At 35.7% G+C, this 21,556-nt stretch overlaps 2 protein-coding genes and 4 long non-coding RNA genes across 11 annotated transcripts; 4 read left to right on the top strand and 2 right to left on the bottom strand.

Annotated features, from left to right (window-relative positions):
- Nucleotides 1-1,043: 1,043 nt before the first annotated feature.
- Nucleotides 1,044-6,626, top strand: LOC112195038. Its single transcript, XR_002934315.2, has 3 exons — nucleotides 1,044-2,356; nucleotides 3,972-4,049; nucleotides 6,586-6,626. It is a non-coding gene; the product is annotated as an uncharacterized LOC112195038 (long non-coding RNA).
- On the bottom strand, nucleotides 4,453-6,256 carry LOC121052002. 2 transcript variants are annotated; one of them, XR_005807741.1, is made up of 3 exons: nucleotides 5,993-6,256; nucleotides 5,460-5,883; nucleotides 4,453-5,330 (listed from the first exon to the last, which is right to left on the bottom strand). It is a non-coding gene; the product is annotated as an uncharacterized LOC121052002 (long non-coding RNA). The 2 variants fall into 2 exon arrangements; XR_005807740.1 differs by having other exon boundaries at nucleotides 4,453-5,883; nucleotides 5,993-6,252.
- Nucleotides 6,627-7,322: 696 nt separating the features above from the next.
- Nucleotides 7,323-10,078, top strand: LOC112193072. 5 transcript variants are annotated; one of them, XR_002933762.2, is made up of 9 exons: nucleotides 7,323-7,529; nucleotides 7,766-7,857; nucleotides 7,951-8,030; nucleotides 8,246-8,338; nucleotides 8,498-8,539; nucleotides 8,719-8,766; nucleotides 8,881-9,064; nucleotides 9,513-9,724; nucleotides 9,841-10,077. It is a non-coding gene; the product is annotated as an uncharacterized LOC112193072 (long non-coding RNA). The 5 variants fall into 5 exon arrangements; XR_005808756.1 differs by lacking the exon at nucleotides 7,323-7,529 and having other exon boundaries at nucleotides 7,675-7,857; nucleotides 8,498-8,593; nucleotides 9,841-10,078; XR_002933760.2 differs by lacking the exon at nucleotides 7,323-7,529 and having other exon boundaries at nucleotides 7,675-7,857.
- An 871-nt stretch (nucleotides 10,079-10,949) lies between these two features.
- Nucleotides 10,950-11,643, bottom strand: LOC121052137. The gene is made up of 2 exons (XM_040516204.1): nucleotides 11,505-11,643; nucleotides 10,950-11,430 (listed from the first exon to the last, which is right to left on the bottom strand). Exons 1-2 carry the CDS (start codon nucleotides 11,638-11,640, stop codon nucleotides 11,000-11,002), a joined length of 567 nt encoding a protein of 188 aa, XP_040372138.1. The 5' UTR covers nucleotides 11,641-11,643; the 3' UTR covers nucleotides 10,950-10,999.
- Nucleotides 11,644-14,825: 3,182 nt separating this feature from the next.
- LOC121052124 lies at nucleotides 14,826-17,103 on the top strand. Its single transcript, XR_005808101.1, has 4 exons — nucleotides 14,826-15,146; nucleotides 15,624-15,671; nucleotides 16,537-16,586; nucleotides 17,069-17,103. It is a non-coding gene; the product is annotated as an uncharacterized LOC121052124 (long non-coding RNA).
- A 1,071-nt stretch (nucleotides 17,104-18,174) lies between these two features.
- Nucleotides 18,175-20,004, top strand: LOC112191378. The gene is made up of 4 exons (XM_024330702.2): nucleotides 18,175-18,184; nucleotides 18,295-18,516; nucleotides 19,295-19,340; nucleotides 19,440-20,004. Exons 2-4 carry the CDS (start codon nucleotides 18,315-18,317, stop codon nucleotides 19,600-19,602), a joined length of 411 nt encoding a protein of 136 aa, XP_024186470.1. The 5' UTR covers nucleotides 18,175-18,184; nucleotides 18,295-18,314; the 3' UTR covers nucleotides 19,603-20,004.
- Nucleotides 20,005-21,556: the final 1,552 nt, after the last annotated feature.

The following is a 21,556-nucleotide window of genomic DNA, read 5'->3' as shown; positions in this document are numbered from 1 at the left end:
TTGCGGTGGTTGCAAGAGTTTCTTTTTGGGTTTGTTGGGATGGAGGCTGCAGGTAGGGGTTTGGTGGTGGTTGACGGTGATCTAGTCGGGTCGTGGTCATAAGATGGTGAGTGGAGTGTCAAACCTTCCTTGAAATCGTTGTTGGAGAGGTGGTGGCGGCTACTTAGAGTGGTGGCTGGGTCGATTATGGAGAGGCCTCATGACGGTGGGGTGGTGGTTGGGTAGATTATGAAGTGGCCTCTTGACGGTTGGTGCGTCTACCGTTGTGGGGCCCACCGTTCTGTGAGACCGACAAAGCATGGTGAGCAGACCACTAGTCCAGAGGACTGAGCTGTTATTTCTGGCTTTGTTGCGCTTTTGCATGGTGATTTTGGTAATAAGTCCATACTCTCTCGAGTTAAGGTTATGGTCCTGGATTTCGACGGATGGTTTGATTTGAGTAGCTGGGTCGTTGCTAACAGGACCCAGTCTTCTGCTGGCTTAGGGCCGTGCGTTTTATTTTTAGCTTGTGTTGAGGTTTTCGAGAGATCTTGGGATGGCCCCCCAAATAGTTTTCTATTGTGGTCATATCCTGTCCTAGTCATTGCTACTTATTTTGGTCAAATTAGCTCGACCAACTTCTCAAGTTGGCATTCGTCGTTGGATGACTTGGATCCATTAACTTGTCAGTCTCTCCTCTTTAGAGTGAGGATATGTAGTGTGAGACTTGAGTTATTTGTCTTTAGTTATAATAATCCCTTGTTGGATGCTGTGATTTTTTGCAGTTTATTTGAATGAAGTTTCTATTGATTAAAAAAAAAAAAAAAGCCTTTGATACATGCCATCGTCAATTATAATCACTTATGCCACCTCCAACCCATTACTTCAAAGGGGATGCTGACAAAAGCATGACGTCAAAATTATCCAAGACATCTGGGTCTTCATTCCTAGGATCCCAAGTACAAAGATTCCATGTCACTTGCACCAGCAGTGTGCAAGTCACGTGCACTAAGAGACGTTGCTATTCAGCAGGTGGTCGTTGGTTAGTGAAGAAAACTGAAACGAAGAACAGAAAAAGCAACGCTCAGTAAAAAACAAAAATTACGCCGACCAGTGCATGCACGTGGTTGTTGAGATCGATCTTCCCGAGTTCCCAATTCAATACCGAATCCGGAGATCTTCTTAGCATTCAGCCCACAAAGCTCAAATTCCGCTCTAAGTCGTTTGCTTTTGGGTTTAAAATTTGATTCGATTTTATTTTATCCAGATGATTTGGTTGTTAGTTGAATAAAATTTGACATACAACTCCATTCTTTCAATGGGTCTATTCATTGGATTAACTGACTAGGTTTTCTGAAATTATTGTTTCTTATTGATTGGGTATGTGAAATCCATGTTTGAATTTCTGCAGCTGCTGATTGTTTGGAATTGAAACAATCGATGCTTCGTTACTGCAATTGCTGGTTGTTTAATGTTTATTAAAACAGTTGCTGATTGTTTGGAAAATCCAGTGGATGATCTTTTTCGTGGGGGAGAAAATCTTGTAGAATTAATCCGGTTTGAACTCAAAGTTGCAGACTTTCTTTCTGACGTTCTATATATTCCAACTTTCTAACTGAGCTAGTGTACTACGTAGCAGTGTGGTGATTTGTTGTTTATGTTGTTATATTCACCGAATTGAACTGGTTCACACTGGGAGTACTATGACTCTGCTAGTCTAGGAAAAAAGTAGAAATTTTTTTCCCATTTTGTTTAGCGAGGTTGTTAGGTTCTCTGGTTATGCAGAGTTTGCCAATTAAGTGAAGTTCTGTTATCCTTAATAATGTCAAGGCTCTTGTCTACTTAATAATAAAAAAATGTTCCTTTGGTAGACTAATAGTACACCTTCCATAATTGTCATGAACTCATGATATTTAGAACCTTGCATACAAGAATCATTTTGTGGTTGCATGTTAGGTTTTAATTGAATTGAGTGTGTGCATTTTGATTCTGAAAATGATTTTGAGGCTGGTTTGAGCTCAGTTAGTGTGAACTATGATTGTGAAAAATGGAATCTGACTTCGGTTCAGGTGGTCATGGTGACGGGTTTTACATGTTGATTGTGTTTTCCACAGAGATTAAAGGACCAAACTCCACCTCTGCTAAAAGTGATAAATGCAAAGTACTCTCTCTTAAAAAGAAGCCATTATCAAGTAAAGAAGGACCTGGTGTTATCCCAAGTGTCAGACAGGAAAGCAGACGACCAAGTCCACGGGAATTAAAGTCTGTCAGAGGTTTATGAAGGAGCCACCAACAGATTTATTCAGCGAGCTCTAACTTGCACTTGAAGTCCATCATAATGCAAAACCTGAGCTTAAAAGTGCCTATGCCTGCTAAGGTTAGAACATGTTCTATGGAGCTCAGAAGCTTTTATTTTTTACATATTTGTTAGTTTATACATGGTTTGTCTTGTTATGTGAATTAAGGTCCTAAATTTGTTCAAAGATATCGGACTGGTTCGGTGAAAAGTGACGGGAGGATCCTAGAAAAAGAAGTAAATAACTAACTACATCAGCAGGTGGTGATGGTGACAGACGGATTTTACAGTTTGATTGTGTTTTACTATCTCTGGCTCTAATTCTAGGATTATTCCATTATGTCTTATTTCTTTTGGCCAAGCATATAATCATATAATGGATTCTGCAGACATTAACTGAACTTTTCGTTTATTTTGTTAACAAAGTGTTTAGCTTGTGGAAATGTAGAAAGATGTAGTTCTATCAAAATTAGGAGTTCATAAGGATCGATGTGGAAGAGCCTATGACGATCCTATTAACTCACATTCATTAGGGCATATCATTCAGTTATATAGAACACATGGTTAATAACTTAATACTTTCTGGTATCCTATTTGTTTTGAATACCATATTTAGTGCTCACCTTCGTATACTTCACTCTTGCATTCTTAGTGCTATGACAGCTACGTGTATCTCATTTCTATTTTTGGACTATAAGTAGTATAAACCTTTATTTTGGTTATATTGTTGTTTCATGGTAGTGAGGATGCAATCCTTTTAAGCTCAGTGTTCAGGGCCAAATTACTTAATCATCTGTCTCCTTTTGATGTTTGTCTTTGGAGATACATCTTTTGCTCTATTGACAGTGTTGAAATTCAAGAGAAAAAGAACCTCCCTGAAATATTGCCGTAGTGTCTTCGAGTCATAAATTGAGATGTTATCTACATGTCCAGACTAGAGAGAAATTGGCCTCCATGTAATAATGTCTTGCTATAGAATTTAGTGATGGGTTGGTACTCATCTCTTGAAAACAGATACCCTCTGTTTGGAAAATGTTTAAGGCTTTAGGCATGCAGTATGATTGAAAATGTTTTAGAGTCTGTGAAAAGATACACTTGTTTTCAATTCCATACACAATTTCGAGTTAATTTTTTGTGCCTAACCTCTAAATAGTATCCTTAAGGCATTGGGTACTTTACATGCTGAAAGGAAGGTTAAGGTGTCAAACATATTAGATCCCTATAGGCGCCTTTTGATCATTTAAAATTTCCTCTTTAGTGCAGAACTTATACCCTTAAAAATAGGGGCTTTGACCCATTAGACTAGTTTCACTAGTTTGCATATGCTGAGACAGCATGTGCAACCAGCACTACATCATTCAAGTTTGATGGTTTGAGTCGGTATCTCCACCACTGAGGATGGCACTACAGTTCATTTAAGCACGGCATGATGGCTTCACTCTTGGTTAGTGGGTTAGGGGCCATTGGGAAATTGTAAATGTTCCAGTTTGCTCACATCCTTACGTACTTTTTGCTGGTATTTGTTCCTGTCAGTTGCTAGCTACTGGAGAACACATATTCTGGTTCTTTCAAATTACAGATTAGTTAGTTTCCTGGAAAGTCAAATAAGAGAGTTCAATATCTGCTTGTAATTAGTTGCATGACCAGTGGATGCTTTAATTTTTCTGACTTTCTGATCTTGTGCACTTATTGCCAGGAGTCATTTGTCTTGTCAGCAGCTTGATGCCTTTTTGGCAAATGTTAAGAAACTAAACAACCACGAGCAAAACAAGAGGTACAAGCTCTTTCTCTTTGAGCTCAAATTGTGGTGCTATCACCACCACAATTCTGAACAACAGCCACATGCATGATTCGTGGGTATAGAGGTCAAAGGCAACGATTATCTGTGTCTATGGAGCAAAGTAACGGTGCAGCCACTTTTTTTCATGTCAGTGCCCTGTGGACCAGTTGCTTTAGGCCCATATGTCACATATAAATGAGAATGTGGCTCTGTTCAGTTTGACTCTTGCAGGGGCCCTACCTCTGTCTTTTATCCACGCCTATATTGATCCGTGACATCCCATCTCCATTCAAACCTAATTTACCAATTTTTGTTCTATTAATATGATGATTTAACAAATCTCCATTGGATTTTAACCTGCTTTGCAGGGTATTGAATTGACCATGCCCAGAAAAGATGAAAATAAAATTAATAACTTCATTCATTGTACCATAGAGATTACAGTAATGTCACTATAAGTACTATAAATCAAACCAAATACAGCATTACATAACCCACTCCATCCCAATAGTACTGTTATCACATACAAGTTTCTAACTAAAAAGTTCTCAAGGCTAATATACAGCTCCTATAGAAGTTCCAAACTTAAAATTCAGTGTGCCCTGTGATTCTGGTGCAAACTTTGTCAGGGCTATGCTGCAAGTTAAAGTTCAGATTATGCAATCCTTACACAGTCATGTCACAGTTTATGCAATGACAATCTACATATGAGTAAAGTACCAACAATTTACTACATTTATGAAAAAGTTTTAACAGAAAAAGTTAAACTTCCAATCAGACTTTATTGCAAGACAAATAATTGCAGAAGAAATAAGCTAAGAAATACTTGCCCATTCACCTGGGCATGGCGAACGACAATATTTGGAATATCTTTCACATCCACCAGACTTTTCACCCTTTGCTGCCAAGCACCTGCAATTGGTTTTAAATGTTTGAAGGCTCAATCAACTATTTTCTATTGAGCTAACAAGCAAGAAAGTTAGGAAATCTAGTATAGTACGTGCCTGCAATTAATAACAACATACACAAATAGTAGTAAAGGGTATAAGAACAATTAACAAAAGCCCAAATTGCAAAGGAAATGAGTAAGCAGTAATTATCCAAGTTGCTAAGTAAATCAGCTTGAACAAAAATTAGTCAGTTAACTCAGCAGCAAAATACAAAGAAATACATCACAGTTCTCTTCTTTTTGTTAGACAGGAGTGAATTCCAATCAATGATCAGAGCCAATGGCTTTGCCTCACATATTTGATGGAGAACACTTTCCTTCAATGCCTAAATAATCATCAAAGAACATTTTTAGCACTACAGCATGAATTACATATTATCTGTAAGAAAACTATGGAACAATTAATCTGTAAGAAAACAACAAACAATTAATCTTGCATAGGAAATTTGGTATACCCTGGAAACTTTGGACTTATCCTCCACCTTCTCTAATGCTTTAGCTTTAGAGGTTTCTGGGCTTATTATTATTTGTTTCATTCCTTGTTGAAGCAAACTGCAGGAGCTAGATAAGAAAGAAGAAGCATATGACTACCTTTATAGAGATATTCATATACAGTAAAGTACAACAGAAAGCTCCATCATGTAAAATGGGATTCGGATCAAATAAATCTAACAGAAAACTCCTTTCAAGTGATAGTTCATGCAGCGATTCAATATTGTTAGATGCAGTAGTATTAGTAGATATTAGCACTTTAGCAGTGCTAAGAAAGATACAAGATTGGTCTCCTCAAGAAAACCCAATTCAAAGTCCATCTCAAACCCAGAAACTATACATGAGAGATGAGGTTGGCAGAGGGTTTTAACAGCCAAACAATACGACCTGCAAGTATCAATAAAAAAAAAAATTCAAGATCAAAACCCAAAACAGAAATAAACCCAAAAACTCAATTCATAATCAGAACTCACAAAAAGGAAAACGAAATTTCTACCTCACAAACAAAAGATACACAATTTTACAGCCAAATCGAAGAAATCGCAATATGACAGAAGAAAAGATTACAGTTATAAAATTGATCAGATCCATGTGTGAAGGAAAGTGCAGATAACATGAAAAAGATAGAAGGAGAGGCCATCAGTGATGGTTGGAAACGGAGGGGGTTGTGAGGGTCGCGGTGGGCTCAGAGATCTGGTTTTTGAAGAGGGGGTGGGGGTCACAGATCTGGTTTTTGGGAAGGGGAGGGGGAGAGAGACAGAAGGGGGGACATTTAAGGGACTGAAACAATAATTTATAAAAAAGTGACCGACAGAGAGATAGAGAGAGAGAGAGGGATTTACCAAGACCAATGCAAAAAGAGCGGACTGAAGCAATATTTTAAAGAAAAGTCACGCTTGTAAATAAATGTGGCATGCATCACCCGCAGATTCATTCATACAGTGATTGAATTGCGTTGACTGAAACTCTTGCTCACAAAACACTGCAACCGTGGCTTGCCTTCCGTAGCCATTGCTCATAATTGTAGTGGTGTATTTTCCAGTTGATTTAGTGACTGTTACTTATCTGTAAATAACTGAAACATTTCAGGAGCCACTGCAGAAGGCTGATGAGATTTTTGGGACAGAGAATATAAGGACGTATACGTTTTATTGGAAGGATTATCAGTCATAACGTCTATAGAACCCTATATCCCATATTTGAAGGGTTGATAACTGTCCTGAAACATTTCAGGAGCCACTGCAGAAGGCTGATGAGATTTTTGGGACAGAGAATATAAGGACGCATACGTTATATTGGAAGGATGATCAGTCATAACGTCTATAGAACCCTATATCCCATATTTGAAGGGTTGATAACTGTCCGTGTAACTCGTGGCAATTGAATTCTGTAAATTGAATCCATTTTTCATGCAATTAAATATGAATCTGCAATAGTCAATTCTTTGAATTCCTTGAACTGTACAAGTAGCAACTTTGAGAGAATGTTAGAAAATGACTTGTTCTAACTTCTTTGCAAGCCTTACGAAGTTGGAATAAGTCATTAGAGAGTAAGATATTGCTTCCTGTATGGCTCAGAACTCTCTTCTTTTCAGATCCAAAATTAGATATGGTAACATTGCAAGTTCATGTTACTTGCTTCATGGTCTGTCTAGAGACGCATTTTACATCGTCAAGGATGCTTTTAGCAATTCCCTGATGGGAAATTGAATTTAACATTGTTTTCAAGTTAAATCGATAATCTGTTTTATACATAGTTGATAGTAGTTGTATAGTAAAAAAGATTCTAGTTAGAAGCTATTCCGTTATGTTATTGACATGTATATGTATATCCTTTATATTCCATTAATAACAGAAAAATGATAGAAAAAGATGATCATGTACGGTTTGTAGGGAGTCGGCAAGTTCGTATATGTGAAAAGATTTTGGTGGAAAAGGTCCATTTTTGGGACTCCCTTTGTCCGAGTATAAGGATGATTTATGTTTCTTCAGGCAATCTCTTATGCTTCGAATGGTGTTGTTCTACTTAGCTCTGTAAAGTACTCTACTTTATAAGAACTTCTTTTCCCCTACAACAGAGAGAGAAAGAGTGAGGACAAGTGGAGAAAGAAAATGCACCGATTTTTTTTTTTTTCTATAGAGAAGGGTAGAGTGAAGATTAAATTTGTTACATAGATTAGGGGAGGTGTATCTACCAAATTTCTATTTTCATTCTTTTCTGTTATTGTTTAAAAAAGAGGAACTAAGCCCCATGTCTGATTCTGCTGTAGTGCTGCCAGTTCTTCTGCCAGCAAGGTGGATTCGGCTCTTTTTAGGTAGGGGGTTCATAATAGGAGTGAACAGTTGCCATAAAGGCGACAAAGTAAGCTACTGGTGTCGTAATGAAATCAAATAATTAAATTCTGAAGCTACTCTCAACTCAGACACAGGTTATATCTACCTTTTCTCTGATCAGGTTGAAGTGATACTTGGAAATGAGGCGTGTTGATAGAGGGCTGACCTTGGACAAGCTTATGTGCTTTGCTTGGATTTCCGGTAATAAGCCTAATTCATTTGTTTATCAATTGCACTTGCTTTCAACGTATTTTTCTAATACAGAGAGACATGAAACAAATATTCAAAATGATATGAATCAAAACTACTAATCTTGGATGACAAATGAATCAATAACTCTGGCAACATTGGTACTAATTGTGTCTTCCTTTGAAATTTGAAATTCATTTATTGTATGTTTCTTCATACATATACAGACATGTTGGAGGTTTGGAACAATTCAGCTAAGAGTAATGGGTGACTTTCTGTAATTGAGGCTTGCACAAGCAAAGCTTTCTGCTCCAAAAAAGGTCTTTCACATTAACTAAACCTTCAAACTTTCCATCATTCATTCTCTATCATGTTTCCTTTATGAGTTTCCTCTTTGAACTATTCTATTTCCATGACTAATAAAAGTTAATCTCTAATATAATAATGCTATTTTTACTAATTCTTGAAATATTTTGCAGGACTGCACACAGGACTCCATCCACTCCAAACAAAAAAGCTTAGTTAAGCATTCTTCATCTTTGTTTACACTCTATCCTCATTTCCTCAAAGTCTAAGTCTGTATCTAATATAAGTTGTTTCCCTCAATAATATAACTTGCTAATTTGATTACAAAATTAAAAAGGCTACTCTAAATGTGTTTTCCGTTTATTCATCATTCTATGATACTCCGGTTTTGCAGTGTCTCATATTTGATCTTAATGAAGCTTGGAAAAGGGATATATACGTGGTAAAGTCCAATTACTGGTTGCATGTTTCTGTTCTTCTTTTGGTTTTCATTTTTTGTATGTACTGTGTTATCTGTTGGCTGATCAGATTGTTGGTTTGATATGCTGCTGATTAGGTATCAAGTGGTCAACAAACCAAGTGAGGCCAACACCTTATGAAAAGAATATGTAAAAGCATCAAAAGAGCATTTTACCTACAACCGGTTTTTATAAAATTCTTCAATGTATACCGTCTTTGAGTCTCTTTAGCTGGAGACCCAAATGCAAGACACACCTAAAGAATAGTTTATCCATTGCTTGGTAAGTTTTCTTTGCGAGCTATTTTATCACTATGATTGATAAAAATGTACTCTACTACTTCTCCACTCTGTTCATATTAAAAACATGCGATCATCACTGTCTTTATATTGATTCTTTATCATTTCCTATTTTCAACATGACATTGTTTACTCTAAAATTACTTTTGATTAAAAGTAAATTGTACCAACTTTATATGAAGTTGGTACAATTTACTTTTAAACTTATTTTTTCTCCCAACATTTGCTTTCTGCATTCATTACAGTTTTCCTTTCTTCTTACTATTTCTTTATAACTTCATCTAGCTTTAGCCACTGAAAATCTGATCCATTGTAAATATTAGCACTTAATTGATTCAGTGGCATCTGTTTTTTTATTAATGTTGACACTATTTTTTCAAGTTTGTTAGACTACTCAACATTTGATGACCATGGTTTCTACTGTTTGTCAGAGTAAAAAAATAAGAGTGCATTGGTCTAAGCAGAACAGTTCTGTTGCAATTAGAAAAACTTTTGGAAAGTTTGATGATGTACTTGAATCTGGTTGTCATTGTTTGCCTTTGCTGTTGAGGTAGTGCAGTAGCAGCTCATGTCTTTCTACAACTACAGCAATTCAATGCTCAGTGATACACAGACTTGGAAGCTTAAGAGATTGTGCTCCAAGGTTAGCATAATCACTAACTACACAAATGAAATCAGCACATTCCCCAAACAATGCTGACTTTCTGAAATCAGCAATAGCCCTTGATTCTTAATATTTTTATCAAATGCACATTGCAGGGGCCAAACCATAATCTGCATCAATGTTCAATCAGATTGGCGAAACTTCATAATAACAACGGCACAAGACCACTAATTTTCAAGCCAACATCCATCAAATAGTTCTCATTATTGTCTTTCATCTATTGCTTTTATTAAACAATACATACCACTTTTGATTTGAAGTTATTGATTCCGGTGGGAAATTTGTGTAACATGTTTTAATCTGTAAATTTTGACAAAAATATTCTGCTTTGTAATGTTATCACAGTAACATATAACAGTATTTCCCGCAGCAAAGCGCGGGCACTCTTCCTAGTACTATACAGTTGCAGCAATTGGGTCTTCACCAGCACACTTGGTAATAACACAACCCCAGCAACTCTCAGTCTCGCCTACTCGGCTCGATCACTGGTGACAGCAAAGTAAAAACAAAGATAATATTATCGACACCTGTCACTTTGGACACGACGCCACAATTTTTTTGGACACCCGTTTGATATCGCCCGCCTCAGTCCACTAAACTCGGCTTTGAATCAGAGCTAGCGACACCCACTGGGTAAGTACTCTTCCCGAGCTTACCTCCGACCTCACTGCATTCATCTTGGTAACCAAGCTGGCACCATCTCTCGGTATCGGCAACCTCCTCTCGGTATTGCAATTTGCAACACTCCCGGTATCGCAACTCTCAATGACACGAGGGAGAGCATATCGGCCTTACATGAACCTGGCAGGAGGAAACATGAAAAAGGCTGAGGAGACTAATTGCTAAATAAAATAAATTACATAATTTGTAAATTACCAAAACATCCCTAGCACGCAAGCAAACTAACCAAAGGCTTAACTAATGACCCTGGACAAGGTTGCTTGCGGCATTACAAGTGCGGCCCCTAACACATGGCGTAGAGGCACAATTAGAAACCACAAAACCAAGAGTCGACCATTGAAATTATTTGCACCTAATCTGTTTCATAGCGAGGGACTAGGAACTTTGCAAGAGATCGATTATCACTATTTTTACATCAATAGCCAATTCCATTCGAGTTTGATAAAAATTGCAAATAAATTCAATAAATAGATGATGAAATTCCAGACCAAGTTCGAGTTTCAGATACGAGACAAAAAAAAAAAAAAAGACATGACCTCGTTCTAGTTGTGATGTCTTTACATATTGGGTTTCTTAATTAACCTGATGGAAGGATCTGAGTTCCTTGAAATTCTTCAAAGACCTAAAGACTAAAACCTCATAATTCAGAGAGGGGGTTGTAGGCAAGGACTCATCTTCCCTAACCGCAATGACGAGCTTATAATTTCTTCCGGCGACGCACTGACTCTGGCCTGCGATCACGCTCTCCAAGACCAACTTGTTCTTCTGGTGCTTCTGCTTGTTCAATTCCAACACAGCGAACTCCGCAATCTCTTTCACAGAGGGCGCATCTATGTTAACCGGACGGTAAGAACATTTTATCTTTGAACCATTTACCTTTGTAGGACGAGGACGAGGAGAGGCCGCATCGGCGAGGAGGCTGTTGGGATAAATTTTTTGTTTTTGTTTTTCTGCTCTAACGTTGTTGTTTGTACGGAGATTCACTGTCTTGTATATAGAGAGTCCTGCGCGAATTCACACTAATTTTCTATAATCCAACTAGAAATAAGAAAATTTAATAATCAAGTATGTACAATACCTCCACCATCCTGAGACGCCGACGCAGGGCAGAAACAACCACCCCGAATCCAGAGTGCCGAGGAGCCACATAGAAACCCTAGAAGACAGAGAAACCCTAGCAGCCACCTTCCATAGAGAGAAAGCATTTTTCCCATCGGTTTGGTTTGTTGGAAATTATTCTATGCACCGACGGTGTAAGTGACCCAACCCTTATAAAATAATCTCAACCCTTGATATTTATTATCAACTTTATTTTTAATAAACAAAAAGTGTATTTAATGCAATCTAACCATTCATTTATGTTGATGCAAGTGCACGGCGGTGCTCTGAATAATCTCTCTTGATTTGTTTTGAAGTTCTAATTACTGTTTGTATTCTAGGGTTTATAATACTTGAAGAATAAGTAGACTTAAACTAAAATGGAAAGGTAATTAAAACTAAATCGATCATTAATTAAATGTAAAGATAATGAAATATCAATAATAAAATATCAAAGATTAGGAAGGTATAATGAAATATCAAAGATTAAAAATCTCTCCTATAATAATGTATTTAATGCTGCCCCATATGTTCCGCATCATTTTTATAATTCCATTCGATTTCAAAGACTATCTTCTGATTGTGCCAAGAAGAATAGCAGGGACATATTTGAAGTAAAAATTCCATTCGATTTCAAAAATAATGAAATATCAATAATAAAATATCAAAGATTACGAAACTATAATGAAATATTAAAAATTACGAAATACATTATTGTAGATTAATGTTGCCCCATTGGAACTTAGGACATCTCGTATGAAATCAATCTTACCAAATATAACTCCTGTTTCAGCGCTGAAGATACCTTCATTTGCCTTTGAGGCTGCTCAGAAGTTTAAGATCACCCATTAATTGTGCCCAACTCCAAGCACAAATTCTCTAGGGTTTCTCTTGTTTGGATGATTTGTGGATGTCAATAACATCAGTAACAATGTCATCACGGTTGAATTTATTTGTGTCATCTCTACCCTTTAGGCATATAATCCTACTGTGGATATGAAACCTTGATGATTAAATTAGACAAAATAAAAAATTTCAGCTAAGAATTTTTTTTTTTTTTTTTTTTTTTTTTTGTAGGTCAATACGTACTAATTCAGCTAGGATAAATACGTACGTACTAATTCTCCCTCGAGCTGATCTACCATGGTTGCGTATTCATAAGGGTTACGTATCCTTGTGTCCTTTTGTGGTTATTAACATTCATATCATGTATTAGGTGGAAACAAGGCTCGTCTCATTTAATGCTTCATCAGCCACTAAATAAGATGGCTGAAATGTGGATGAGAAAGATATGGAAAATTTTATTTGCACGTCCCTAAATACTTAATACACACCTCTTACTTAATACACAACTCATTTGATTTCTTATTCTATTATTTTATTAAATACACCACTCAAACTATCTAAATTATCCTCAAATTTCAAAATTCTATATAAAATCAGTATATATAAATCAATATTAAAATCATCATGCTAAACTTTATCATAATCACAACATTATATATATATATATATATATATATATATCATAATGAATTTAAATACGTCTAATTATCAGAATTATCATAATAATTTTAATTTTCTTTCAATTATTATCATGAGACCTGTACAATCTTAACAATTTTGTTATTCAAAATTGCTGGTAGTCAAGATTGTTGAAAAATAATCAAGAGCACATGAAGAGGATCCCAATTCCCAACTAGGTTTATAACTACATTGTTGTTATTTTCTCTCCATTACTTATCATGAAACAACATATACAATCATAAGGATTTTGTAATGCAAAATTGCTAGTCAATAACATACTCCAGGTCTTCTCATTCTGGCACATCCAGTGCTCCATCCCCTTGCTGCATATGCAAGCAGCGCCAGAACATATATGCCCAAAACCTCACTGGACATAAAAACCAATTAAGTCTCTTCCTTTTGAAAAATCATTTAATCCTTGAGTTATTAGTTAAGAAAAATCATTACATGTCAGCTTGGAAAGTAAAATTCTATTCAAAATTCAAGGTAAAGAAAATAGAAGAAACAAAAACAAAAATGGGTAAACAGTATGGAAAAGGTTTCACCCTCAATACCCCTTTTGGCTTCACGTGATAAGAGAACCACGCTTCAGTTGCTTGTCCAGTTGTCCGTTGAATACCTGTTGTAAACTTGGACTGCGACCTGGGAAGGCGTAAAAGTGAAAGTTGTAATCAAAATATGAAACTGGAGCAAGATGGAGCTACTTCGAAGGTAAAAACTGGTTCAGTTCCGTAGTCTTGAGACAAGCATGAAAATATTAATCACACTATGAAAATAATAAATATGTATCAGTAATTTGTGATCTGATGTTCATACTGAGATGCATCAATATCACTGGTGGTCTTGGTAGAATTGTCTTCATATTTAGCTTCATAGTAATGAGGAGATCAGAAGGTAAAGCCCAGTCCCAGTGAAGTGGTTTACGCGTGACTATATGAACTCACATCCTATCTTTACAATGTTGTGCACTCTTATTACAAAACAACTCAGAGATTAGAATGACTTATTTCAATGTTAAGTAAAATTTGAATGAGGAATAGAGAGTCAGTGAGTACCTAGAAGAGCAACTGTTTCTCTCTCACTGAAACCTCATTTGAGAACAGATGCAATATCTGAGTGATATTGTCACCATGTTTTGGAATCTCCGCCAATGCCACATCAAAGTAGGACTGGGTGCTATCTCCTCTACCTGTCGAGACCGGATAATATAGGCCACCAGTCTGCCATTTCAGATATTACAACCACATCAGCATGAAGACTGATTTATGCTGTTAAAGAGAATACTTAAGAAACTATGAGAGAAAGGAAGAAACCATGCTTGGGCTTAGGTGAGACGAACACATCTGAGGGTCCCAATCTGGTTATATTCACATAATCTTGGGGACACTGTGCTGATGCCCCTGGCATTAGCAAACCACTAGCCTAAACAATCTGAGAAGTACCCTTTGACGTAGTCAGGTCCGTACTTAATTATTTGGAATTGTGAAGCTTCTTGTCAGCTCATAAGTCATAAACTGCATTTAAGTATTTCCACCCGTGGGGTGAAGTAATACTTGCTTGGCTCTTCTGGAAGAATCTGCATCATTTTAACATAAAATTTAATTAGAAGAAGCATTCTCACATGCATATGCTAAGTTTGTTATCGAATTTACTATATACTAAGCATCCTGCAACTGTTCCTAAGCACTGTTCATCACTGTTCACCTGCGAAATTCCAGTTCTGCCCTCGAGTTGCATACATAGAGAAGAAAAAAGGCATCAGTTATCTGGAAGCCTCCATCACGTTTTTGCTATCGATCTATTTTCCTCTGTCTCTCGCCAGTCGCTGTGAACCCTCTCGAATCAACAAATTTCTCTCGCTCTCTTCGCACACAAATCCAAAACCAAAGAACCCAATCCAAATCGCTCTTGCTCTCACTCGAATCAACAAATTGCTTTTATAATTCATGATTTGTTGCGTGGCTTCTAGAGAACTGAGAGAGAGAGAGAGACCTGAGTTTTGGAGGAAGACCTCCATCCATCTGGTTTTGTTTTGAGATCGATCTCAATTATTTAGGGATTGCTGATAGGTTTTCCATTCGATCGAGAGCACCTGGTACTCTTTCTCAATTATTTAGAATTGAAATCAATCTCTATTTGAGGTTTGATTGTGGGTTCAATTAATTGGGATCGATCCTTCTTTTCTTTTGGGTTCAATCGATGTGATCGCTTTCCTTAAAAAGATTGTGGGAATTGATCACGGGCAATTGGGCAAATAACATGGCAGAGCTAATAGTTTTGTTGGTTTGATAGTTATCATGCTCTGAACTATTTTTAGTAGAGGATTCTGAGTAAGTGGGAGATATTCTTGCTGAAAATGGGTAGCAAAGCGGAAAAAAAAAATCGTGAAAAATTGTTGTTTAGTTTGTTCCCCATTAAATCATGGCAATAGAAATATTGAATTATTTTGTGTTCGTGATTGATCTGATTACTATTGTATTAAGCTGATTTTAACTATAAAGTTTTATCAGAGTGTTTGTTTATTGACTTTATGGTATCTACAACTTCAACTGTTGTTATTTTATGCTTGCAGATTTTGGAACCAGTTTGCAGTCAGATTCCTTGAATCTTTTGGATCCAGGTATAGGTTCTTTGAAAACTATGAGCCATCTATGAATTCCTTTGTTTTATTTACATTTCTGCATTTGGAATTTATCCATGATCAATATTTCTGCATGGCTATTCACTTCTGCTTCCTTCTATTGGTTTCAGATAACATGTTTAATCACTTTGGGTTCCTTTTAATTGGTTTGAGATAATGCTGTCAGTCATTGAGCTGGTATTCTTTGAGCTGCAACTTTTGAATTGCCATAAACATTTATTGGAGGAATTGGTTTGGGTTTATTTTGGGGTGTCAATTAATGAAAGCCAATTAACAACCCAGCCTTATGACAAATTTAGATTGACTATTTTTGTATCTTGCATTATTGACTATACAACTGACGTTAGACAATTAAGTGTTCTGAATTTTTATCAAATACGACTAAATGGATCAAATATATTTGAATTGTTGATATATTTTTTAGTTTATGATCATTACGGAACCCCCAACTTATTGTTTTCTTTGATCATATTTGTTAATTTTTGATAACTTTTAGTTACTAATACTCAGAACTAAGAAACTTAGTCTTTTAGTAGTGCCAATTCAAAACTGAATGTAGTAACAGCAATATGCAGATTATTTAAAACTATTGACTATGAGCATATTTATAAACTTGCCAAATGTTTATGATCGATATTCTTTTCTTTGATGAATTTAATCCATAGTGTGGACAATCATTTACTTCTCTAAGGTGTTTCATCATTTGACTTTATAATCATTATATGTCTAGAAGTGTTCTCTATCAGTTTATCAATATTATATGCCAAATGAGTTCATTGCTGTTTTCTTTTTTATATTTAGTTTATACATAACTAACTGATCAATTTACTGTTTGTATTATCAGCTATACTTGAACGATTGAATCAACTTTTGTCATCAGAGGTGATCAACTTGGTAATCCTCTTGGCTTTTCAATTCATATGTGAACTGATTATTTAGTTGTAACATGTTTTATCAAAAATATTGATCGAGTTTATAGACGTTCATATTCAAGACCACCTCTTTGGTCAAAATTGTAGACATGTTCATATTGATCGTATTTTTGAAACATTGTCTCCAACATTCTTTTTGTTATGGTCTTCAATTAATTGAATTATTTTAGTGAATCCATTATAGTCTTTAGGAATGTAAATGCTTTGATATTTTTTTTTTTAACTCTATAAATTCATATAAGGTCTTTATGAAACTAAATTGTCTTTAAATAGAATCAGACTTTTTAGTTTTGTTCTTCTTGCTAATAGTTATTAAGTAAATGTGGGTAAAAAAGTACAAACTTGAAGATTACAGGATGACATTTTTATTTTTGGTAGGACTTGAGTGTTCTTCTGTTATGTCGGATTATGGTTTTAAGTTTTAGTCTTCACATATTTAAACAGGTTTAGGAATGCTGATTATTTTACTCTGATTATCCATACACAACCTCCAAAATCATATCCATACACTTGAAAGTGAAATTCTGGTATGGGAATCAGTAATTTTGATTGAGATCTTACAGTTTTGCAGTTTTCTAAGGTTGAATTGCTCTGATGAGGCTTGGAATTCCTCTGTTTCTATTTTCTTCCAGTTGAATGTTGCATGTAAAATCTTTTTGTCAACTGAACCATGCTCTATTCTTACATGTTTCCTCTGCCCAAATATATTTGTTAACAGAGTTCTAGGTTGGCCCTTGAAATTAAGGTAGCGTTCTTTCCAAATGGTTTTGTTCTGTATTTTTCTGCATTTGATTTTGATTGGGTATTTGTTGCTGTTATAGGTGTAGACTGTGTTGATAGAAGTTGAGTCTGACTTTTGGCATCTCTGTACCAGGTAACATTCTGCCTTTCCTCTTTTATGTCATATCAAGAAGAAAGAAGAACAAGAATATACGAGCTTTAAAATCTTCATTGATTGGTAAGGTTGGTAATTCAGTTCCATTTGTTTCTCATAATTGGAAGAGCTGGAGTCATCTGATTGGTAATATATAAAATTAACAAGTGAAGAAAGTAGATAACTCAGATAAAAGGAACAAGGGGACGGGAACAATCAGTTTTTTTTTTTCTCTTTCCAGAATCACAACTTTAACTGAGCTCAATCACTCACTCAAGAAGCTGTTAATTTATCCTGAAAGTCAACAAATAATGTTCTCTGCAATGCTCTTTGTTTTTTTTTTTTTGTAGTTTAGAAGAGGTTAGCACATTCTCTGTTTTTCGTGTTTGTAATGTAAGTTTTAGTAGTAAAGTTATGGTTTTATTTTCGTTTTGTGGTGGTCTGCAGATCTGGAAATCTAGGGCTACCAAAAGGGAGTAAGAAATGCAGACACAAACTAAACTCATGAAGAGGAACAACTCCATGATTTGGTAAGATTTTTACTGAGTGTTGCCTTTACTTTACATTTTTTACTGAGCATAATCATGTTTAAGGCCTGGTACTTGAATGTCTTTGGTTGTGATTTCACTTGAGTTATGCTAAAACCTTTCACTTGAATGTCTTTGGTTTGATTAATACCAAACAAGGTGTGTACACTGCAATCATGATGAATATGTAAAGTAATCATCTAGATTTTGTCACAAAAATACCATGCTGAAAAGACTAATTTGCTCAAGCAAATCACCAATTAATGCAGAGCCATTTATATGTGCAGTGATGCCAGGAGTAGCTCTACACAGGTTGAAAGAACAAAAAACAATACAAAAAGAAGTACTAATGATTAAAGACGTGTTCTGGAAGCCTTCATCGAGTGCAGTCAAGTGCAAACTGTTCATTCTACTTTCGGTTTTCCTCTTAGATAGAAACTCACCGTCAAACGCAACTATGAACTGTACTGATCAAGCTGTGAGATATAAAGGTTGGGCTTAAAGCAAATAGGAGGGGTTTTGTTTTCATAGCTTCTGATTTTTGATTTGTTGTAGCGATTTGGATTGTGTGTTTGGGTTTGTTTTATGAATAGGAGAGATCCAAGATTGGGGTAGCATTTTGTTTTGTGAATTTCAATTTGGTTGCTATCAGAACGATTGACGAGGGTGAAAATTTGCGTTGTGATTTTGTTTTTGAAATTTGAAGTGTTTTTAATTGAATTGTTCATAGATTGAATTTTGCTTGGTAAGATTTCAACTTAGTAAAATCAACATTACTATCATAATTATTCATCTTTTGCTCATATACCCAAAACAATTACCTTTAATTCACCGTTTGTTTTCATGTTTTCAGCTGTAGTAACTGATTTCTCAACTTTTACAATCTTTCAAAACAAAAGCTTTCATTGTTTGTTTCTTTTGTTTATCGAAGTTCATCTAATTGCATGATTCATATACGAAATTTGGTTTTATTCTGTAGCCTTGGTTCTAGCTTTTGAATAGTTCCAAGAACCAAAGTTTTTTGTTTTTTGTTTTTTTTTGTTTTTTTGTTTTAACACTCTTAGACAGAGAGAATAAAGTAGAACAAACAAAAGAAATCCGGTTCTTAATCTGCTTTTGGGCAATCAATTATAGAATTAATCATAATGTTACTTCGGTAATGTTGAAAGATTTTAGTTTTGTTTATCCTGTATTGAATGAATTTAATCATAATGTCAATTTCTTTTCAGTTTCTTTAGAGCTAATTGCCTTTTTGGGTTTTCTTTGCAGCTCAAAACTTGAAGGAAGGCCACCAAGTTGCAGGCTCTCACACAAAGTATGTTTTTCAGAGTCACTAATTGCATCAATAGATTTCATTTTGTAGGCTTATTTGCCAGATTTGAGATTTTCCATTTTTGATTTGATGTCATCATAGGTTGCTGGGGTGGGAAAGAGAAGAGGGTGGATTCAAGATTGTGGTGGACTTTGGAGGCAGGGTTTGGGTTCGTTTATGGAGAGGTGGATTAAAAAATTTTGATCAAGTTTCGGGGATAGTTTTTAGCAGGAAAAGATGTATGTGTTTGATTTGGGTTGTTTAAAATTGTGGTTTTGATTAGGAAATTGATATGTATTTGTTGTTTTCTTTACAATCTCACTCTTTGTTTCTGCGAAATCAATTCATTTCAGTTGTTCGTATATATATGCAGGAAATAACCGCCTCTGTTGTAGGAGATTGATATGTATTTGTGTTCTTAAAACATTATTAATTTGATGTATGATATATACTATTTTATCACTTTCATCAAATAGTATCTCATTTTGGTTTATGTTGATCACTGTGAATTCCTTTTGTAAACCTAAAATGTTCGCAAATTGAAAATCTATAACATTCCCAAATTTATATGTTTTGTCGGTAAACCTTACATACAAAATGGTTAACAATAACAAACCCCCGCGGCATAGCGCGGGCACTATTTCTAGTATTGTTGCAATCAGCATACCACATATTATTCACAAGTTATCACATGCCACAACTTGGGAAGAAGCAGCAACTTTAACCAAAAATAAATAAATAAATAAATTCCCACATATCCATATTCATAATATTATAATTTTGCAACCAAGTTTCTACAGTGGTGACAACAGAAATTGTAGATGCTACTTGGCTGAATTTTACCCGAGGCTTACTTAAGCTGTAGAAAAATGTGTCAAGGTCCCAGAACTACTTGGTCTTGGCCATTCAGATAACATACCATCCAAAACTTCCAGTACCCATTAAAAGAATCTCTTGCGATGTTGAGCAGATCCAAGCTCCTCATACTCAGCCTTGGGGACACACATTGTTTCAAAATCAGGACTTGATGCCAAAACTGATCCCCCTCACCAAACACCTAGTATGGGGACCAAACACCTAGTATGGGGCTAGAGAAAACATGGCAAAACTTCAATAAATTGGAAGTAGGTACATGAGTAGAGTGTTATGTGTTAGGAGGAAACTTACTCTTATTAGGGAATTATCTTCACTTGATAGTCATCAGGAACAAGAGGCCGCAACTCTCTCTCTCTCTGCAATATCAATACAAACTTAAGTACAAAATAATGCTCTGGTATTAAATCCTACCAGGTGAAGCCTAAATAGATAAATTAGCAGAACAGAGGTACCTAGTAGAAGAAATACTAAACTGATGATGAACTTTATTAAAAGTGAAAGTGAAGCTAAAACTAAGAGGAATAAGAAACAAACAACCGTTCCTATGCATTTAATATTTATCTTTTTATTTCATTCTTAGCACAGCTAGTCACTTTCTTATAGGGTATGCCCAAACAGTTTTTACAGTGTTCATGGTATCTGAAATGAATCACTAATAACAGACTTATAACTACAAGGCTATGTAATCTTGGGCTAGAGCATGCGTTGGTTTCTGCTACTTAGCAGACCTACTCCCAACTTGGGCTAGAAATATAGTGTTATGAAGTGATTGGCTTCAATTTCTGAATGGTAATTTCATTTCCTTTATAGCCAAAATAAGTTGCACTTGCTACACAAGTCAAAACTAACATAGCCTGACATGCCTTTTACAATTACAAGTGTTTAATTATCTGAAGGTTTTGAGGTACTATAGGAATTACTAAGGTAACTGGAGGAAGATGGATGACAGAAAGACCAAAGAGAAGGGACCCCCAAAAAGAATGCTAAAAGCTAACTCATTTCCAAGCTTATCTGAAACCAAAAAGCTAAGCTACCATCATAAATACAGGTTTACCAATTGGGAGAGGATGCTCTCCTGAGCAAATTAATCACCTGACCTACCTGAGTTTTTCACTCAATTTCGACACCTGTATTTATGATGGTAGTTTGGCTTTTTGGCCTTACCAATTTGCTTCCTGTCACAACCTTTTTAGTGAAAACTTCATATTGCATAACTAAACCCAGAAAAATTTGCATTTGTGGAGGTACAACAGCAATCCCCTAATTAGCACTGAGGCTGGTAATTGACTTGAAGAATTAGACCACAAATCGTTCATCATAATATAATGACACTACATACCAAA

This window comes from Rosa chinensis, chromosome 3 (genome assembly GCF_002994745.2).
Source record: "Rosa chinensis cultivar Old Blush chromosome 3, RchiOBHm-V2, whole genome shotgun sequence".
NCBI lineage: Eukaryota > Viridiplantae > Streptophyta > Magnoliopsida > Rosales > Rosaceae > Rosa > Rosa chinensis.
The sequence above is the reverse complement of the archived record's forward strand: the minus strand, read 5'-3'. Positions and strand labels throughout refer to the sequence as shown.